The sequence below is a fragment of the Phycomyces blakesleeanus genome, assembly GCF_001638985.1.
Source record: "Phycomyces blakesleeanus NRRL 1555(-) unplaced genomic scaffold PHYBLscaffold_10, whole genome shotgun sequence".
Lineage (NCBI taxonomy): Eukaryota > Fungi > Mucoromycota > Mucoromycetes > Mucorales > Phycomycetaceae > Phycomyces > Phycomyces blakesleeanus.
Window position 1 is genome coordinate 89,730 of NW_017265143.1, and position 17,244 is coordinate 106,973.

Consider the following 17,244-nt stretch of genomic DNA (forward strand, 5'->3'; position numbering starts at 1 on the left):
TGTTTTCAGTTCCTGCGTCTATACATAAATATATATTTATATATATATCCAAGACGCCCTTTAACAGCCTCAAACTACTAAAATATAAAGATAAAATTTTATTGTTTCATAATGTATAAATATATATATATATCTTTAATATTTTGTGCAGTGGTGCTTGGCATAAATCACAGCCTGACATTTCCTGGGCATGCTGGAAGCAAACTGCTGTAAACACTTTCTAGGAATTTTGTGCCATTCCCTCTCTACCGCATGTCAAAAGTAATAAATATTGTACAGCTTGTATCGGTTTGTTCTAATTCTATACTTAATATATGCCCAGATATGCTCAATAGGGTTGAGATCTGGACTTTGTGGTGGCCAGTTACCAAAAAGTTGAAGCCGATTCTTCTTTTTCCAAGCTTTTCTCATTGCACTTATATGACAGCTGACATTATACTCTTATATTTTGAATCTCCTCCAGCAATATTTTTTTTACTGAAAGTCTTTAGAAACGGAAGATATGACTTTTCCAAGATGTCAATGTACTTCTTGGAATCGATATTCCCTTCTACAACATTTAAATCTCCGAAACTCTTGCTAAAAAGCATCCCTAGACCATATTGAAACCACCTCCACACTTTACTGTTGATGAGACAAAGTCTGGCATAAATAATACCTATCTTGCTACGCCAAAAAAACCATGCTCCATCATAAATTCCTGTGGAGCTGAAGTTTCGACTCATCAGACCAGATGATGGCATTCCAATGTCAATTTCCAATGTACATGTTCTTTTGCTCATTGCGATCACTTCTTCCGATTTATTTCTGAAAGCCTTGGTTTTCAATCGTTTTACGAGAGCGTATACCAGCACTACGCAAATAAGTTCGTAGGGTCTTGACTGATACAGGAGTAGACAGTGTTTTGCAGATAGTAGTTAATGGTGTCGTTGCATCGCGTCTAATCTCATGGAGGATTTCTCTTTTGTCTCTCTCGTTTAACTTTTTAGGTCTACCAGATCGTACACCAGCTTTGTACGAGTCACTTTCTTTGTAGGCTTTCAGAACACGATGAACTACGTATTTGCTAACACCGAGTTTTTTTGCGATGTCAACTTGTTTAGTTCCATTCTTAACACTCTCATGCAGAATTATTGCACGAGTTGTATCGTCAGTTTGTTTATGACCTGTAGCTGAAGTATTTTTAGGCTTTTCTGTGCATTTAGGTTGTTGCATGATTGTTTAGGACTTTAATGTAGAAGTAAAAGAAAGAATTTATTCCTCAAAGAAAAGAAGAGCGTGTTAAATAAAACTACGGCACCTTTTGCCCCTTATAGTAGTCCCTCTTTTATTTTATTTTAAAAAATAGACATGGACAAGCGACGAGAAATTTTGAATAAAGATACCATCCCAGCTAACCTCAACTAAAATTCTAGGTATCTGAAGGCTGATAATGATGTTGGGAGGGTAAATTTGAGCTAAAAATGTTATTTAACTTGTTTACTTGGGAGGTGACATGAATATAAAGAAAAATGCTGAGGTCTTACAAGACTATCTCAAACCATCCTATGAAATGTTGTCATACAATAACACTTGGGATTATTTATTCAAAGAGAGCAATATCATTACCCATAAAGCAACCCCATCTATGATATGTAAAGGTGACCTTAGTGTAGATATTCTTGAGTGACCTTATAAGAGACAAGAATTGAGTCCAATTGAGAAAACCTGGAATCAACTGGATGATCGCGTACCCTTAAGACTTTAATTACTTACAGCAATGAACCAATTATAAGAAACCCCGAAAGAGAGCTGTCAGATAATATTCTAAACTTGACATTTTAGATATACTCCAAAATACAGTAAAGATGTAAATGTATTTCTTCCAGCTCAAATCAAGACAAGTAACAAGCCAGACCCAAACTTGCACGTCACAGTAAGTTTCTTTGGAACAAATAAAGGTCACGTGGACTAGAGTCGGGGATGCAGGAAACACGCTCAACACCCCTTTTCACTTGTCTGATCTATACAGAATTTAAATTGACATGGGCATCAAAAGAAAAGCATCCGACGAAGAAGAAATCCCTATTAAGGATCATCACAATTCATCCGACGAGGATTCCGATGATGGTCTTCCCGATGTATGTTGTTTAAATTGCACCATATTTTATGGTTACAAAGAGAGATAGATAAATAAAAATATCAATAATCTAACTCTACCGATCTTTTATGATTATTGTTTGATCTTAAAGGACATTGTCAATGTTGATTTCGACTTTTTCAATCCTGAGCCCGTTGATTTCCATGCGCTTAAAAGACTATTGGGCCAGCTGTTCTCATCAGACGCAGAACTTATCAACTTGTCGGATATTGTTGACATTATTATCGAGGAAAACCATGTGGGCACAACAGTCAAAGTAGACGGACAGGAATCGGATCCTTATGCAATCCTCAGCGTAATTAATCTCAACGAACAAAAGGTAAAAAAAAAAAGACAGTCCTGAGTAAAAATAATAATTAAAGAGGTGAATCTAATGGTGAATTATGATATAGGAAAATGAAGGTGTCAAGTCATTATGCTCTTACCTTTTGGCAAAGTGCCCCAAGAAGGAAGAGAAGGTTCACAAGGCAGTGACAGATATACTCTCACTTAAAAAGAGCTCTGGAAATTCTGTGGGATGGATTGTATCTGAGAGGTTTATCAACATGCCAGTAGAAATTATGCCTCCAATGTATTCTATGTTACAACAAGAGTTGAAACAGGCAGTAGAAAAGGTATGTGATGTAGACAACAATTGTAAATAAAGGCTGCTCTAACTTTTTTGAATGGTCGTGTATTCGACCAATAGAAAGAGCCTTATGATTTCGAATGGTATATGATTATCTCTAAAACATACAAAGAAGTGTCTTCATCTCTTGATGAAAACGGCGAAGAAGAGGAGCCAAAAGCCCCAAAAAAGAAGTCTAAAAAGGTATGCTCGAATTATACCAAAGAAAATGTGAAGATATGGGAATATAGGGCTAATTATGGCGCATTAATAAGGGAAAGAAGGCCTCTAAACCTGTGGACGAAACATTTTATTTCCAAGCAGAAGACGAAATCATCGCAAAGTATGCAACCTATCAGTTTGACTTCAAATTCACAAACAGTGAAAAGGAATCAGTATCCGACGCAAAACGTGCATTCTCTGACTTTGGCATTGCACCATCACGTAAACTCTTGCTAGTTCACAAATCCAAGTTTGACGAATTAGTAGGAGATATTGAAGCCACTTGCACAAATATCGTTCCTATTGATGATTAGAACCCAAATACTTTTTTTTATCTTTCACAAACAGTGAGAAAAACTGTACCTGCATTTTATATATATATATTTAGAACACATAATAGTTTCATACTGATATATAAAGAAACACTTTGTATCATTTTCTTTGTATTTTTCACGATAAAATCAACCGAACAAAATCAATTCATTGAAGGATAATGCCTATATATTTACCTTTCTCTTTAACCATATCTGAGTTCAACTACAATAAAAGACGATTCATTAATATTTTTTAAACCAACAACCATAGGCAGATTAGAACAAATGCTTTTGACAGCTATTTCATACGCATATAAGAGTGCCGACATTGGTGAGGTAGATTTTAAAGACAATGATCATTAGATAGTTTTGTAGTTTGATGCTTATGCGTGATTTTTGAAACTCAATAGGGGGTTTCACCAGCTTTGGATGTTGACTGTTGGATATAGCGGTAGTTTAAGCACCAGCCAATAATAATAAGTATCGAAAAAAGACTGGTGAAACCCCCTAATGACCCTTGGTTGATATGTTTTCTCTCATATACGTCAAAATTCATATGTACAATACGCTTGATTAGAGTACCCATAAATATAGTGCCTATGCCCAAATTCCTCACAAGTAAGTTAGACTTCTATAATTTGGTATCAAGATAACTACTTTTATATAGATTAATTATGTTTTATTTTTGACTTTGCTTCTATATGAACTTCGCCATCAATCGTACATAAAGTACAAAATTTACAAAATTTCGGCTAAGTCACGACATCTAGAGTATCGAACTATTTTTTTAGATGCTTGGATGCTCGTTTTTCATTTTTTGAAGATTCGTTATAGTCAATAATTTTCCGAATTAAACTACCGCTATATCCAACAGTCAACATTTAAAGCTGGTGAAACCCCCTAATATTATATAGATAGTAACAAACAGTTGATGTAAAATAGAAACTTTTTCTTCTTCGTTTTAATATATACATATGCATATAAAACATGCCTCGATAACAAAGCATCAATGTGGTATACACACAATTGACTCTTGAATAGAATATTTTAGCAACTTATAAATATATATATATAAGTATATTACTATGAATCGTTAGGGACCCGATATAATTATTGGGCTGCACAACAAGTCACATTTAGGTTTTCTAAAATCAAAACGTCGGCTCCCTAGAATTCGCACTCACCTTCATTGAGAAAAGAGTAGTGATTCAGATGGTGATTTCACATAGTGTTATCCCGATTATAAGCCTATGATGTATTGAACCAGTTAGATGATTCTATATTTAGTTATAGCTGTTTAATATCACCTTAATATTCAAAACTGTTTACAGCCTTATCAAACTGAGTTTTACAGAATCTGCAGGCTTTAGCCACAATATCTTGTAACACCTAGGAAACCTTTAATTTCTTTCAAGAATTTTCTCGACTGTCCTCTGTTTCTTTTCACGCACCAACCTACCAGTATGACTGCTTCAATACCCACATTTTTGGTACGAAAATGAAGTGATACGTGTACAAATTTAATATTGTCCTAACACACCAGATATCATAGTTAAATACTGGAGATCGACTTCCAGTGATTGGGTATGGAACCTTTGGTGGTAAAAATTCTTCCGAAGCCATGTACGAAGCCGCTAAAGAAGCCTTAAAGGTTGGCTATCGTTTTTTCGACACCGCCTACAGTTGCAAGTATTTCATGAATATAGCTGTAGATAGATAGATAGATATGTATATAATAGAATGGTATTCAAATACTTTTAAGAACACCTTATAATTTTTTTTTCATTAACAGATACGACTGAAGAGGCTCTTGGAAAAGCTATTAGGGAAAGTGACGTGTCACGTAAAGAGTTATTTGTGAATACCAAGCTTTCCCAAACTTTCCACGAGCCAAAATATGTGCGTCCTGCCTGTGAACGATCTCTTTCTTTATTGGGCCTTGATTATTTGGATATGTATATGGTGCACTGGCCTCTGGCATGGAAGTTTTCTGGCTTTGAATTCGAGAACTTACGCAAAAAAGATGAGGAAGGAGATATAAAATGTATTGATGTACCATTGATCGATACCTGGCGAGGCATGGAACAGCTCGTCAAAGATGGTCTTGTAAAAAATCTTGGAATATCCAATTTTACACTACCCATGATTAAAGAGCTCTTAACTCAGTGCAACATCCCACCAGCTGTTCATCAAATTGAAATCCATCCTAATCTACTTCAGGAAGATATGCTTGCTTTTTGTAAAGAGAACAACATCCTCTGCATAGCATCTACACCTTTGGGTAACCCTGGATTGTTTGGTGCTGGAAAAATTAACCCGTTGGCAGAGCCAGAAGTAATAATTTTAAGCAAAACTTTATAGAGCTTAATACGTATTAACCTTTTTTTTTTATATCTATAATTAGGTTCTTCAGGTAGCAAAGAAGTATGGTAAAACATCTGCCCAAGTCGTTCTTAATTGGGGAATCTCTCGTGGCTGTAGTGGTAAGTCATATTAGGTAAACAGAAACAATCTCACAAAATACTATGAACTTGTATTATTAAATACCTCCTTTAGTTATCCCAAAATCAGCAACACCAAAGCGCATTAAAGAAAACTTTGTCGTGTTTCCGATTGATTCTAAAGACGTAGACTTGATCTCTAAAATTGGACATAGAAATACTATTCGTGTTTGGTACATATAATAATAAAACCCTTGTATGAACGTCTTTATTAACTGTATTGTTATGTAGTGACCCTTTTGATGCGTTTGGCCCCTCCAACGACGTGTTCGGGGAACACAAGGAAGAAGTAGCCAAATGGCTTTCATTGCGGAAGTCTGTCAACAATTTGAAGAGCAATATATAAACAAAAATTAGACATTGGTTTTTATTATTTTTTTGGCTTAAGTAGATTTTGTCAAATATAATTACACAACTTTCTTTTTATTACAGTCAATAAAGCACAATATATAAAGGGTTACGACTATATCAGTTTATGGTTGGTATTATACAATTTTGTCTTATTTGATATATTAAGTAACCTAATACGTTTACGCACTGTCGTTAAACAAGCGATGAATCTCAGATATAGCAGGTGTACTCTCTAGTCTGTTTAAATATGATCTTGCCCTACCAATGTTTACATTTCCAGTATCCTTCTCCTAAGGCAATTGTTATCACGCTTGTACACTTCCACTATATATAAATTCATAATCTTACCTTTAAGCATAGCCAGACACCAAAATGCAAAGCAAGCTCTACTTGGCGCAAAAGGGAGCTGCGGTTTGTGTCTATTGCTAGCGGAGACGGATCACCCTTTGCGATATCTTCTATGAACTCATAATGCTTCTGAGAATAGTAGATTGAATCTTTCATATCGCACAGTAATATGTCCAGGCAGTATCGTCGATGATACCACAAAGCCTCGTGCCCAGGGTAGCTAATTATTACTCCATCCAGCCATCTGAGGTGATCTTCTAATATGGATATCTTTAAAGGAGAATCTTTTACTATCGCAAAAAGAGCAAGCTCCAAGTGTTGCAAGCATGAATGATCGCTGACGTTCACTTCAACTCTGGAACGCGAATGATGATATTCCTTTTGAACAAAATGGTGGTCTGACTCCATGGTAGAAAGTAACCAGTGACGATAGTTCCATGTATAGTAGCCTTTAGGATACAAGGTTATAGTTCGGTCGCATAATTGTAATTCATGTTCAATATTAATATGATCAATAAGACGAGACTGAGGGTCATTGCGCGAATGTTTCAACTTATAGATCCATTGCCTTTGTTGTTTTTGGTGGTGGTGGTGTTTTTTTGGAAACAATAATTAGATGAAAATATATTTCTTTTCGCTGTGTGCTTTTACCGATGATGCCATGCAATCGAGCTCTTGGAATGTTTAGGGATAGTAAACATAAGTTCAAGAAGTAATAATTCATTCTCTATCGAGATCTGTCCGGATGTGATCAATTGCTTTCTTTGATAAATAAATTGTATCAGTACCGTACCGGGACTTGATCAGGTTGTCTACCTTGTATTCATAGCAGTGTAATGATCAGGCTTGATTAATATTAAAACTCTACTGACTTGTTCCAATTCTGCCAGATCTGCAGCTCCTTTTGCATCACGGACAAGAACATAGCGCTTATGAGCCTCACTTAAAAGCGCTGTTAAATGCTGAAAGGAGATTCCAAGCTTAGATTCAACAACAACAAGAGGATAGAATGCTGCACTCTCGGATGGAAGATCAGATAGATTTGGTTGAATGTGCAACAAACCTATCTCATCACTATTGTGATGCATGAGAACATTGCCATTAATAGAGAACACAGTAATAATTGCTCACATGTTATTTGTTGAAAGTACAGTAACAAGTTTCTCGTAAATCGTCTTTTGAGACATCAACCAAAGAGCAACGAAATAGGTACCATTTACTAAAAATTACTCGATATAGAAAGCGGACTATTTACACCTTTAATATTTCTTATTTTCATAAAGAATTACTTTTCACTCATATAAATATATAAAATATGTTAACTAATTCATTCTTTATATAAGTGCTTAATAATAATAATAATAATAATAATAATAATAATAATAATAGTAATAGTATTTTATTATTGTTTCTTTTCTCAGACCAAAAAACGAAAAAAAAATACTAGAAAAGTAACCACAGCTTAAATACAGCCAGCTCTAATAAAATGATGCTGAAAGAAATAATGTAATACATATCCAATATTACTTATACACCATAGTCTGAAGAGGTTTTTCTCTAAAGCGAGCTAATATTGTTTACTGCTTAGCTTTGTTATATTGTATTATATATTTTTCACGTAAGACACAAATATGTCATTATGTTCATAAATGGAGTAGCCCAAATATTGTACAAAGAATGGTAATGGTGCATATAGCGACAAAGAAATATAGGTGGGTCGAGCTAAAAAAAAGTCGTTTTTACTACTTGCTTAATTTTTAGATCTATATATCATGCCACCTAGATTCGGAGGAGCACCCAAATGCCCACGCTGCCAGAAAGGTAAGCCTTTTTCACTGTTAGATCGCCAATATAACATTGAATTGTGATTTGTCTTTATTCATTTTCATTTTTTTTAGCCGTGTACATGGCAGAACAAGTAAGATGTAGACGCAATCACATATGCCAACGATAATCTCGAGCCTTCAAAAATAAGATATTTAAACAAAATATTGAACCATCTAATTAGGTTATTGGGCCGGGAGGACCTTGGCATTCCAATTGCTTGACGTGTAAAGTAAGCTAGCACTCATACAATTACTTTTCTACTCTTGTGCATGACTATACTTTACGAAAAGCCAACTCAACATTTAAATTCGGTAGGAATGTAATAAACGCTTAGACTCATCCTTGTCAGAGAGAGACGGAGAGGTAAAAATCTGCAGGAATAAAGCAACCCAATACAAACGGAAGGTGGAGTATTCGCAAAATTAATATTCTTTAATACCAGGTTTATTGCAAAGTATGCTATACACGCCAATGGGGTCCAAAGGGATATGGTTTTGGTAGGGAAATCTTGTAATCTGTATTAAGTAACCTTAGTGCACTGTGTTTACAAAGTATACATATATATAAATATACATTCTACGTTAAGCTGGTGGAGCAGCATTCTTGAGCACAGAAACCAAATTACCAAGTGAAATCCTCAATGAATCTCGCCATACAAGCAACCATAGTCCTGTCACAGCTTCTTCCCCAACAATTTCCTCCCCTACCCCACCAACATTACCATCGACACGCCCATCAATGCAACCACCTAGCATACCATCAACACGACCACCTGCAACCCCACCTACGCTCCCACCTCGTATTTCTGGATCGCCTATTCCTTCACCTAAATTGCCAGAACGTCAAATAAACTCCACGGATCCTGCTTCACCTACAGATGAGCCAGGGTCACCAGAATCAGAAGATTCTGACTGGTCGAATCCTAGACCTCCACCATCCTTACCAAAAAAGCCAGAGACTTTCACTCCTGAACAAAATAGATCTATTGGTACACACAAGACATCTTATATAAACCATACAACTGGATACGTTCCTAGGAAAGTTGGCTTTGCTATTCAAAATGATACGTGTACAAAGTGTGGCAAATCAGTATACGCAGCTGAATTGGTATGTTGTCGAAACAAGAAAGTTTGTCTATTTGTTTGTTTGATGTAATGGATGTATTTGTTAAATAATAATTTATAAATGTGTGTTTAGGCTCTGGGTGCTGGAAACAAGTACCATAAATTGTGTTTGAAATGTTGTGAATGTGGAAAGCTATTGAGCTCAACCAATATGGTTGATCGTGATTCTGATCTTTATTGCCGAGGATGCTACTCAAGATCTTTTGGCCCAAAGGTAAATATATATATATAAATTATACGTTAAAACTTGTATTTAATGTATTGTCGTTTAGGGTTATGGATTCGGAAATCTTTTGACCCCAGAGGGAGCAACCCGTTAATTCTACACTATATGTATAGATGACACAGTATAAATGTAATAATTAAATATAGTATACTACTCATGTTACAAAAAGAAGAAGAAAATAAACGTACAAATACCATTAATTAAATATGTATAAAACTATGTATAAAGAATACGATTAATAGTATTTCATTGCTACCTACCCAAACTCTTTACTACTAAAAACATAATCGGGATATAATGGTTTATTGAGTAAAGTAATAAGTAATAGCTTATACTAGTGTCATTTTCTTAAAAACTCTTTTCTTGGCCATAAAACGTTATATACAAACATCAGATTGGGATTCAAGTATTGTCCATCGCTCTACTGTTCGTTTTTCTACTTGCTGTAGACGTAGTGTCAATACTTCTTGATCAAATGTTGCTTCTGTTGTAGGTTGAGGTCCAAGTCTCATAGGATCATACATCTCAGAAGTTTCATTAAACTCCTGATTCAATTCTTCAAGATAGAGCCTCTGGATCTCCATAGCAAGGGTATCAGGCATTGTTTGCGCACTAAGAATAGGCGAAGGTAAAGGTGTGTCGACATCCGATTGCTTAATCTCTGGAACCTCAGTGTCATCTTCACTGTCATATACTTCAGCATACAGCCATTTCTCATAATTTTCCATGAATTCAGGATCAAGCTCAATATTGTCTTTCATATCCTCAGTAATAAATGGAATCGATTGGCGCATAGATATTGATAAAGTATCAGTATCGTCTGTCTGAGGTAGCATGCTTGGCATGTAGTGCTGGCCATTATACATTCGAATCAATATTCTCAAATTGATTTCCTGGGCCTATATATTTAAATAATAACAAGATATTTTAACCAAAATTGCATTCGAAGGATATTACCATTCCATCTTCAAGATCAGTGTCGGTATCTATCTTGGATATCCAGTCATCTCTAAGTGCTGTATGACACTGGAGGTATATAGCAGAAATGATCTTCATGTTGACTAGAGTCCAAGGAACAGTAAACGAGAGTTATATTAGTAATGTTCTCGCCGTTATTGATAAATACTCACGAGATTTCCATCTTCTTCCAAGGTAAGGCACTTGGCTTTTAAGCACTTTTAAAGTATAGAGTTCGAGTACAGGGTGGGATACTTTCAACATACGTTTAAGAATGGCCTTTTTGTGGCAGTAAGCGAGAGTTTTATCGGATTGACATGATATTCTTACCGAGGACTTGTATTGTACAAGTAGCATCACACGGTTGGTTTTTCGTTTAGTCAGCATTTGGAGGATGCGGAGGAAATTGATAGACCAAAACATGTTCCTTTGGTTTGTGTAAAGTATCTCTTCAGTAGAAGAAGATTCTTCTTTCTTTGTATAGAAATGATGAAACAAACTATATTATAATTAATATATTGGGTATTTTTGTATATATATCTTTCATCTATCAGTAGCATACCTACCCATGATCACTTCGATCCGTCTGTGCTGCGACGAGGGCCGTAATTTCTTGCAATCCAAGTATTTTAAGGATAAGCAGCAGGCAACCGGAATCAACAAGAAGTTGTGATAGATACTCATGTTTGAGAACATCTATAAAAATGTATTTTAACACATCAAGACAAATTTGTAAGAGAAACTTTGGCTATACTTGCGTGATAATTTTGTCCACTTTAAGAGCAAAAGAATAATAGCTGAGATAGCTTTTGAGATAATTTCACGATTGCGAGTAGCATCAATTTCTTCTTGAGCTTCAATTGAGTTAGGGTTATGTGTTGGCTTGGCAGCATTCCCAGTACCATTAGAATTGTTGGTTACTGTTGACAAAAGAAGCTTCAGGAGTACAATAATGATATTTTGCAATTCAGGCATAATAGTGTGCTATACAGCTCAAGCTGTGAGATTTTTTTTTTACATTGGTTAAAACATATAATTAGACTTACATAAAGGTGCTCTATACTATTCATAAGTCGTTTGATCTTTTCAGATACATCGGTAATATTATCGTTTTCCTCCAATTGCTTTTTACTCTCATTCTGCCACTTATGGATTGCTTTTTCACGCTCATGTATTATTTGGTAGGTAGAAAGTGACATGTGCATGTTTTTAACAAATAGATTTCCGGCTTCTGATATGCTCTTTGGTACATATGGCTGTGATTCGGTTAACGGAAGGGCAAATGCATTTTGTTGTGGAGGGGCAAAGGGGTTTATCTGCGATTGTTTCTTTGTGATTGATTGTGTCGCTGGCTGACCTTGTTTTGGCGGGAAGAGGGCTTGGTATGGGAGATCAGTATTTGCAGTAGCAGATGATATCCCCATGGCACTGGCCAAAGCTGATGTGGCTTTAATAGTGAGCGTCTCGGAAACGGGAAAAGGGAATTTAGGTGGGGTATAAGCCGGGTATTTAAGGACACTCTCGTTCTGGAAATTGTAGAGGTCAAGTGGGGTACATTTGGCGACGATGTCTACTAAATGGATATAACTGAGAACTCTTGGCTTTAATCCGTTTTCACAAGATTACCTTTATCCATAAATTGAAAACCATTGAGTTTCTTAACATCCTCTTTTAGTGATTTTGGCTTGTCCAATCCCCCAAAGGCAGCCAGCATGACTTTCCATAACAAAAGTATAAGCTAATAGAATTTGTAAGCAAACAGTACCTTTTATACTTTAGGACCATTTACCTTTTTGTAAGGGAATGACTTTACATATTTTTCTCTTAGTTGAGCAATAACAGAAAAGAGGAATTCTATCATGCTTGGAGTAAGGGATGCTAGAGACCGAAATTATGGTCAGAGAGAATATTGATTTATATTTGTCAGGCATTTACCCAACTCCTCCCAGGATGCTTCTGCCTGTCGGCGGGATTCTATCAAAAGGTAAAGAAGCGAAAGATAGAGTTCGATCTCGATGCTAATCTCTATGATTTGGTCTATATCGGAGCTTTGTTGACTAAAGGCAATTACAACAGTTAAAATAGGTAGCATTTAACACTTTTTGATGCGTCCTTACTCACTTTAGAGCATCATGTTTTGCACAGGCTCGCCTAAGGGCCTGATAGAATGCAGGAAGAGCCCCAGACTCATACAAGAGTTGATTATTTGCAAGTATAGTTCCTAGATAGTCATCACAATCGCACGCACCATCCCCTAGACATCCTAATAAACATTTACAATAATATGCATATTTTTTCTTGATGTTATATACAATAAAACACAAAAGTCCAGAGGAAATGTTTCTTATTTAGCCTAGTTTCTTTTAAAGAAATACCTAAGGAGATATAGACTAATTGCTTAGCTGCACTGATACGTCGATTAGCCTGAACGTATTCAAGCTGATCTATAAGTAATTCTAGACCGCTTCTACGGTCGGCATCACTCGTTGTCTTCCAGGCTTAACATTAATGAGCAAAGGAAATGGTCATTAGGGAACAATCTACCTACGTGATCCGAAATAACGATTGTATTCTCGTCTATAGTCTGGTAAGTCGATTGCTGCTTCTGAATAGTTGAAAAACTCGTCAATCTCCTGTTTCAATGGCTCTGTATCTTGATATTTGTAACGGTCATGGGGATGCTAGTCTTGATGTGAGCATATTGCAATGTTGATCAAGTTTGAGTCGCACCTTGATTTTACTAGGCAGAGCTTTAACGACTTGTTTGATATGTCCAGGTGTCAACAAGGGATCCTGGTGTTGCTTTTCTTTTGCTGCTTTTCCTTGCGACATTAGGTCGGAAAAGAGATATGAAAACAAGCTTGTTAAAGGTATTACATGTGACTTAAGATATTGGTCAATGGGAGAGGTCACGTCATGTCAATGCGTAGTTTGTCTTACCCTCTCCATTCCGGGAAATAATTTTAGTATATACAGATATAGATCTACAGGCTAAAGCCATAATGCCTTTTTCTTCTTCTTCTTCAACTTTTACAGTTTTATTAATGACACTTTTATAATAGATACAGTAATAGAAACATTTCAATTAAGTGTATAAATACTTAAAAGTTGTATAGATCCGTTTGGTAAACAAACAGGATGTTTTGATTTTGGTTAACTGAATTCTATTTCCAAGTATACGTTTCTCTTGTACACCATCAAACAAATACACCAAGTCTGATAGAGAGCATTTTGGCTGTCTATTATAATGTGAGAGGATCAATATTATTATTTTTTAAAAAAAAGTTTCACCAATTCTGTGTTTACAAAATGAAGTTCAATGGAAACGGTCGATATGATTTCCCCAATTGATTATTGGAGTGATGTAAAAGCTTAGCGTAAGGGAGATATAGAATACTTAAAAACAACGATATTTCAGCAAATAAGCATTTGAATAAATATAGAGAAAATGTGAACTTGCATAAGAAACATTTTGTCAAAGATATTTAAGCTTTTTCTTTTAAAAGAAAAAAGGGGGTGGAAGGATCAATCAGATTGATTAATTGATCTGATTGGATGGAATTCATTCCGACCTTTTTCGAACCTTTTTTTTTTTTAATTGACCCCTTCCCCTTGCCCCATTGTAAAGCCAAACTGTTTAATCATCAATTTTCTTGCCAATATTCCTATTTGGTTTCCTGGTTACTGTTACCTGACTTTGAATTTTCACACACTACCAATTACCTTTTTGGTGGTTAACCATCTGTTGGTTTCCAGCCTACTATATCTCTTTTCCCTCTTTCTCTTTTTCTTTGAAATAACAATAGTACGAGTAATTAAATCGAAATGGGAATCAAAACAACCAGACATACGTCAACAGACTTTGACGAAATCAATAAAAAGATCGCACGCCTTCTAAAAGATCCATCAGATGCAATGGATCAGGCACCGATTGACATTGATGCAATGTCACTCTCTGATTTAAAGGCCTTTGCTGAGCAAGGTAAACCAAACCATACATGTATAAGAGCAATTGCTAATCAATTCAGTTACAAGGTGGCCTTGGAGCCTGTGTATCAAAAGAAGACGTCCTTGCCGAGACACCAGAAGATTTGATGTATCTCTCAGGTACGAGTGGCCAGGGACCTTATTCACAAAACAACTGATCGCCCTAACAATTGGTCTTTTCTTGACTTAGGCGAACGAATCATTGTCCTCAAACATGTAGAAGACGATATATATTTGGTAAAAGTTTATCTTCCAAACAGGAATATTTCAATGGCTCATTCAAGAATTTAAGGGTTATTGTGAAGGTGTCATTGGACAATTCAATGCAGAAAGTGTTCATTTTGTTGAGCTAGACCCACGTGTATTGGAGTCCTTGGATGCCGACCTTGAATTTGCCATGGATCAGTCCTACGGAGGGCGTTACTCCGCTGCTAGTCAAACCACAGACTTTGAATCCTATGGCGTTCGATCCTCTCACGACGAGCCCAAACGTGATCCAATGCGTCCTGATTTGGACTTGCACACACGCCATTCAATCAGATCATTCTCTTCAACCTCAGAACAATATTCATCCTCGGTTCATGAAAAACCATGGCTACATCGCTCCAGTTTTGAAAGTTTAAATACGCACAACTCGGCATCATCTCCGTTAGCAACCTCTCATATCGGGCAGTATATGCCAGGAATTGATGATACTCTGTCGATAAACTCGGAGAGAAAAGATGAGGATATATTTGATACATCTGCTCTTAATGAAGACTATTCTGACGAGTCTGAAGAAGAAACTGGAAAACGTCGCGGTGCAACAACCTATAACAAACAGCAACAACAACAGCAACAACAGCAACGAGCTCCTATATCTTTAGTAGTAGAACCTTCCGTAAGCATGGTTAGAGCATCACGAGCTACACGTCCATCGATTTCTGAAAGCACGACCCACACTACCCACCCCTCTCCTGTAATACATCCAGCACCCACGACTCGTCCAGTACCTACTAAAAATACCGTAAAAGACCCCATAAAAATCAATTCGGGACATGAAGATGACCATATGAATGATGGGGATGATGAGGGTGAAAATGGAGAGCACAGTGGAACACCTTTAAAAAATCCGATAAAACCTTCCTCATCTGTCACAAAGAGTGATTCTGTCGATGAATATGGATTTATTGTTGATAATGCAAATCAAAGAGCCAACCATGGATCAATGAGGTAGATAGTAAAGAACCCAAATTTATTGCATCCTTTTTGTTTTATTAAGCTGTACTTGTGTAGATCTGATATTTCTCCAAAATCCATGAAAGCTTACAGAGAGAGAGAGGCAAAATGGCTGTCAATTGTTGGGAAGCTTGATGCAGGGACGGCTAAGAAAGATGCTAAACTCAAAAAACTAGTTCGAAGTGGTATCCCTGCATCTGTACGAGCTCGGGCATGGCAGTTCTTGGCCGGAAGTATGGACTATAAGAAGAAAGGCTACTATGAGGTATACTTGACTGGAATTTGTCTTGCGTGTTATCTGACATGAATAATAGGCCCTTGGGAAGAAGAAGCCGACCGAGATTGATAGTGTCATTGAGAGGGATATCGCAAGATGTTATCCTGATCATAGTCAGTTCAATGACGCGAATGGACAAGGACAACTTGATCTTAGGAATATTCTTAAAGCATATTCCCGGCATAATCCACAGGTTGGATATTGTCAGGGTATGGGGAGACTAGCAGGATGTATGCTGATGCACATGCCGGCAGAAGTAAGTAGTTCCACCGATAAATCCGTAGTAACAAAAAATATTAATCTGCATCTGTAGGATACTTTTTATTTAATGGTTGCCACATTGGATCGCTACATGAATGGATATTTCACTCCAACTTTATCTCAACTGCGAATTGATGCATACATTATTGGACAGCTATTACATGATCATCTCCCCAAACTTGCACAACATTTAGTAAGGCTTAAAATAGGATTATACAAACATATATCTCTAAATGCGTGCTTGTGTAAATAGGAAGCAAATGACATTATGCCGATCATGTATATTGCACAGTGGTTTCTGACTGCATTTACTATGGCTCTTCCTTGGCAATCTGTACTTCGAGTTTGGGATGTATTTTACTTTGAAGGTAATCATTTGCTGTGTTGAGTTAAATTCAGCTGTACAATTTTACCTAACAGTTCTTATTTATTCATTTTAGGTGTAAAAGTGTTTTACCGTATTAGCTTAGCCATCCTAGAGATCTCCAAAGGTATGTTTTATTATCTTACACCTTTAAATGAGAAGCTTACATTGTTATTTTTTAATCATATTTAGACTACCTACTTAACTCCTGTCCGACAAATTCCGAGCTTCTTGCATTTTTACTTCATATACCTCACAAATCTTTAGGTCCTGATTTACTGCTTGACACAGCATTTCGGATCAAGCTGTCCAAAACAGATATCAAAAAGTATGCCAAAAAGGCAAGCACAAGCAATGATGCCACCACAATGGGATTACCGTTTGAGCATGGCATTAAAAATCTCATGGTCGGCGAAAGCCATACCAGCGGCCTTTCTGGTCTAAAGGGATTAGGAAAACATAAGTAGATAAATACTTGTTATTCCTACAAATATCAAATTCTTACATACTAATTTCCCTC

At 36.4% G+C, this 17,244-nt stretch overlaps 6 protein-coding genes across 6 annotated transcripts; 3 read left to right on the top strand and 3 right to left on the bottom strand.

Annotated features, from left to right (window-relative positions):
• Positions 1-822: 822 nt before the first annotated feature.
• On the bottom strand, positions 823-1,089 carry PHYBLDRAFT_92642 (Homeodomain-like DNA binding domain-containing transcription factor; the record flags this gene model as incomplete). Its single annotated transcript, XM_018443795.1, has 1 exon — positions 823-1,089. A coding segment is annotated over one exon (267 nt), but the record flags the coding sequence as incomplete, so codon positions are not given.
• A 1,142-nt stretch (positions 1,090-2,231) lies between these two features.
• PHYBLDRAFT_25899 (hypothetical protein) lies at positions 2,232-3,283 on the top strand (the record flags this gene model as incomplete). The annotated part of the gene is made up of 4 exons (XM_018439876.1): positions 2,232-2,459; positions 2,533-2,754; positions 2,829-2,951; positions 3,032-3,283. Coding segments are annotated over 4 exons (825 nt in total), but the record flags the coding sequence as incomplete, so codon positions are not given.
• A 1,459-nt stretch (positions 3,284-4,742) lies between these two features.
• Positions 4,743-6,252, top strand: PHYBLDRAFT_42092 (hypothetical protein). The gene is made up of 6 exons (XM_018440172.1): positions 4,743-4,773; positions 4,836-4,968; positions 5,076-5,617; positions 5,688-5,766; positions 5,840-5,957; positions 6,016-6,252. Exons 1-6 carry the CDS (start codon positions 4,747-4,749, stop codon positions 6,128-6,130), a joined length of 1,014 nt encoding a protein of 337 aa, XP_018291647.1. The 5' UTR covers positions 4,743-4,746; the 3' UTR covers positions 6,131-6,252.
• A 62-nt stretch (positions 6,253-6,314) lies between these two features.
• Positions 6,315-7,571, bottom strand: PHYBLDRAFT_168046 (hypothetical protein; the record flags this gene model as incomplete). The annotated part of the gene is made up of 4 exons (XM_018435785.1): positions 6,315-6,425; positions 6,484-7,051; positions 7,135-7,245; positions 7,300-7,571. 4 exons carry the CDS (start codon positions 7,569-7,571, stop codon positions 6,315-6,317), a joined length of 1,062 nt encoding a protein of 353 aa, XP_018291648.1.
• A 2,374-nt stretch (positions 7,572-9,945) lies between these two features.
• PHYBLDRAFT_181290 (hypothetical protein) lies at positions 9,946-13,449 on the bottom strand (the record flags this gene model as incomplete). Its single annotated transcript, XM_018438447.1, has 13 exons — positions 9,946-10,559; positions 10,618-10,721; positions 10,791-11,116; positions 11,184-11,313; positions 11,442-11,601; positions 11,664-12,190; positions 12,244-12,355; positions 12,407-12,495; positions 12,553-12,674; positions 12,739-12,880; positions 12,993-13,115; positions 13,166-13,298; positions 13,348-13,449. The coding sequence occupies 13 exons, from the start codon at positions 13,447-13,449 to the stop codon at positions 10,038-10,040; spliced, it is 2,592 nt and encodes an 863-aa protein (XP_018291649.1). The 3' UTR covers positions 9,946-10,037.
• A 993-nt stretch (positions 13,450-14,442) lies between these two features.
• Positions 14,443-17,191, top strand: PHYBLDRAFT_168049 (hypothetical protein; the record flags this gene model as incomplete). The annotated part of the gene is made up of 9 exons (XM_018435786.1): positions 14,443-14,599; positions 14,653-14,724; positions 14,865-15,816; positions 15,880-16,087; positions 16,137-16,355; positions 16,413-16,553; positions 16,614-16,728; positions 16,801-16,851; positions 16,917-17,191. The coding sequence occupies 9 exons, from the start codon at positions 14,443-14,445 to the stop codon at positions 17,189-17,191; spliced, it is 2,190 nt and encodes a 729-aa protein (XP_018291650.1).
• Between the last annotated feature and the right edge of the window lie 53 nt (positions 17,192-17,244).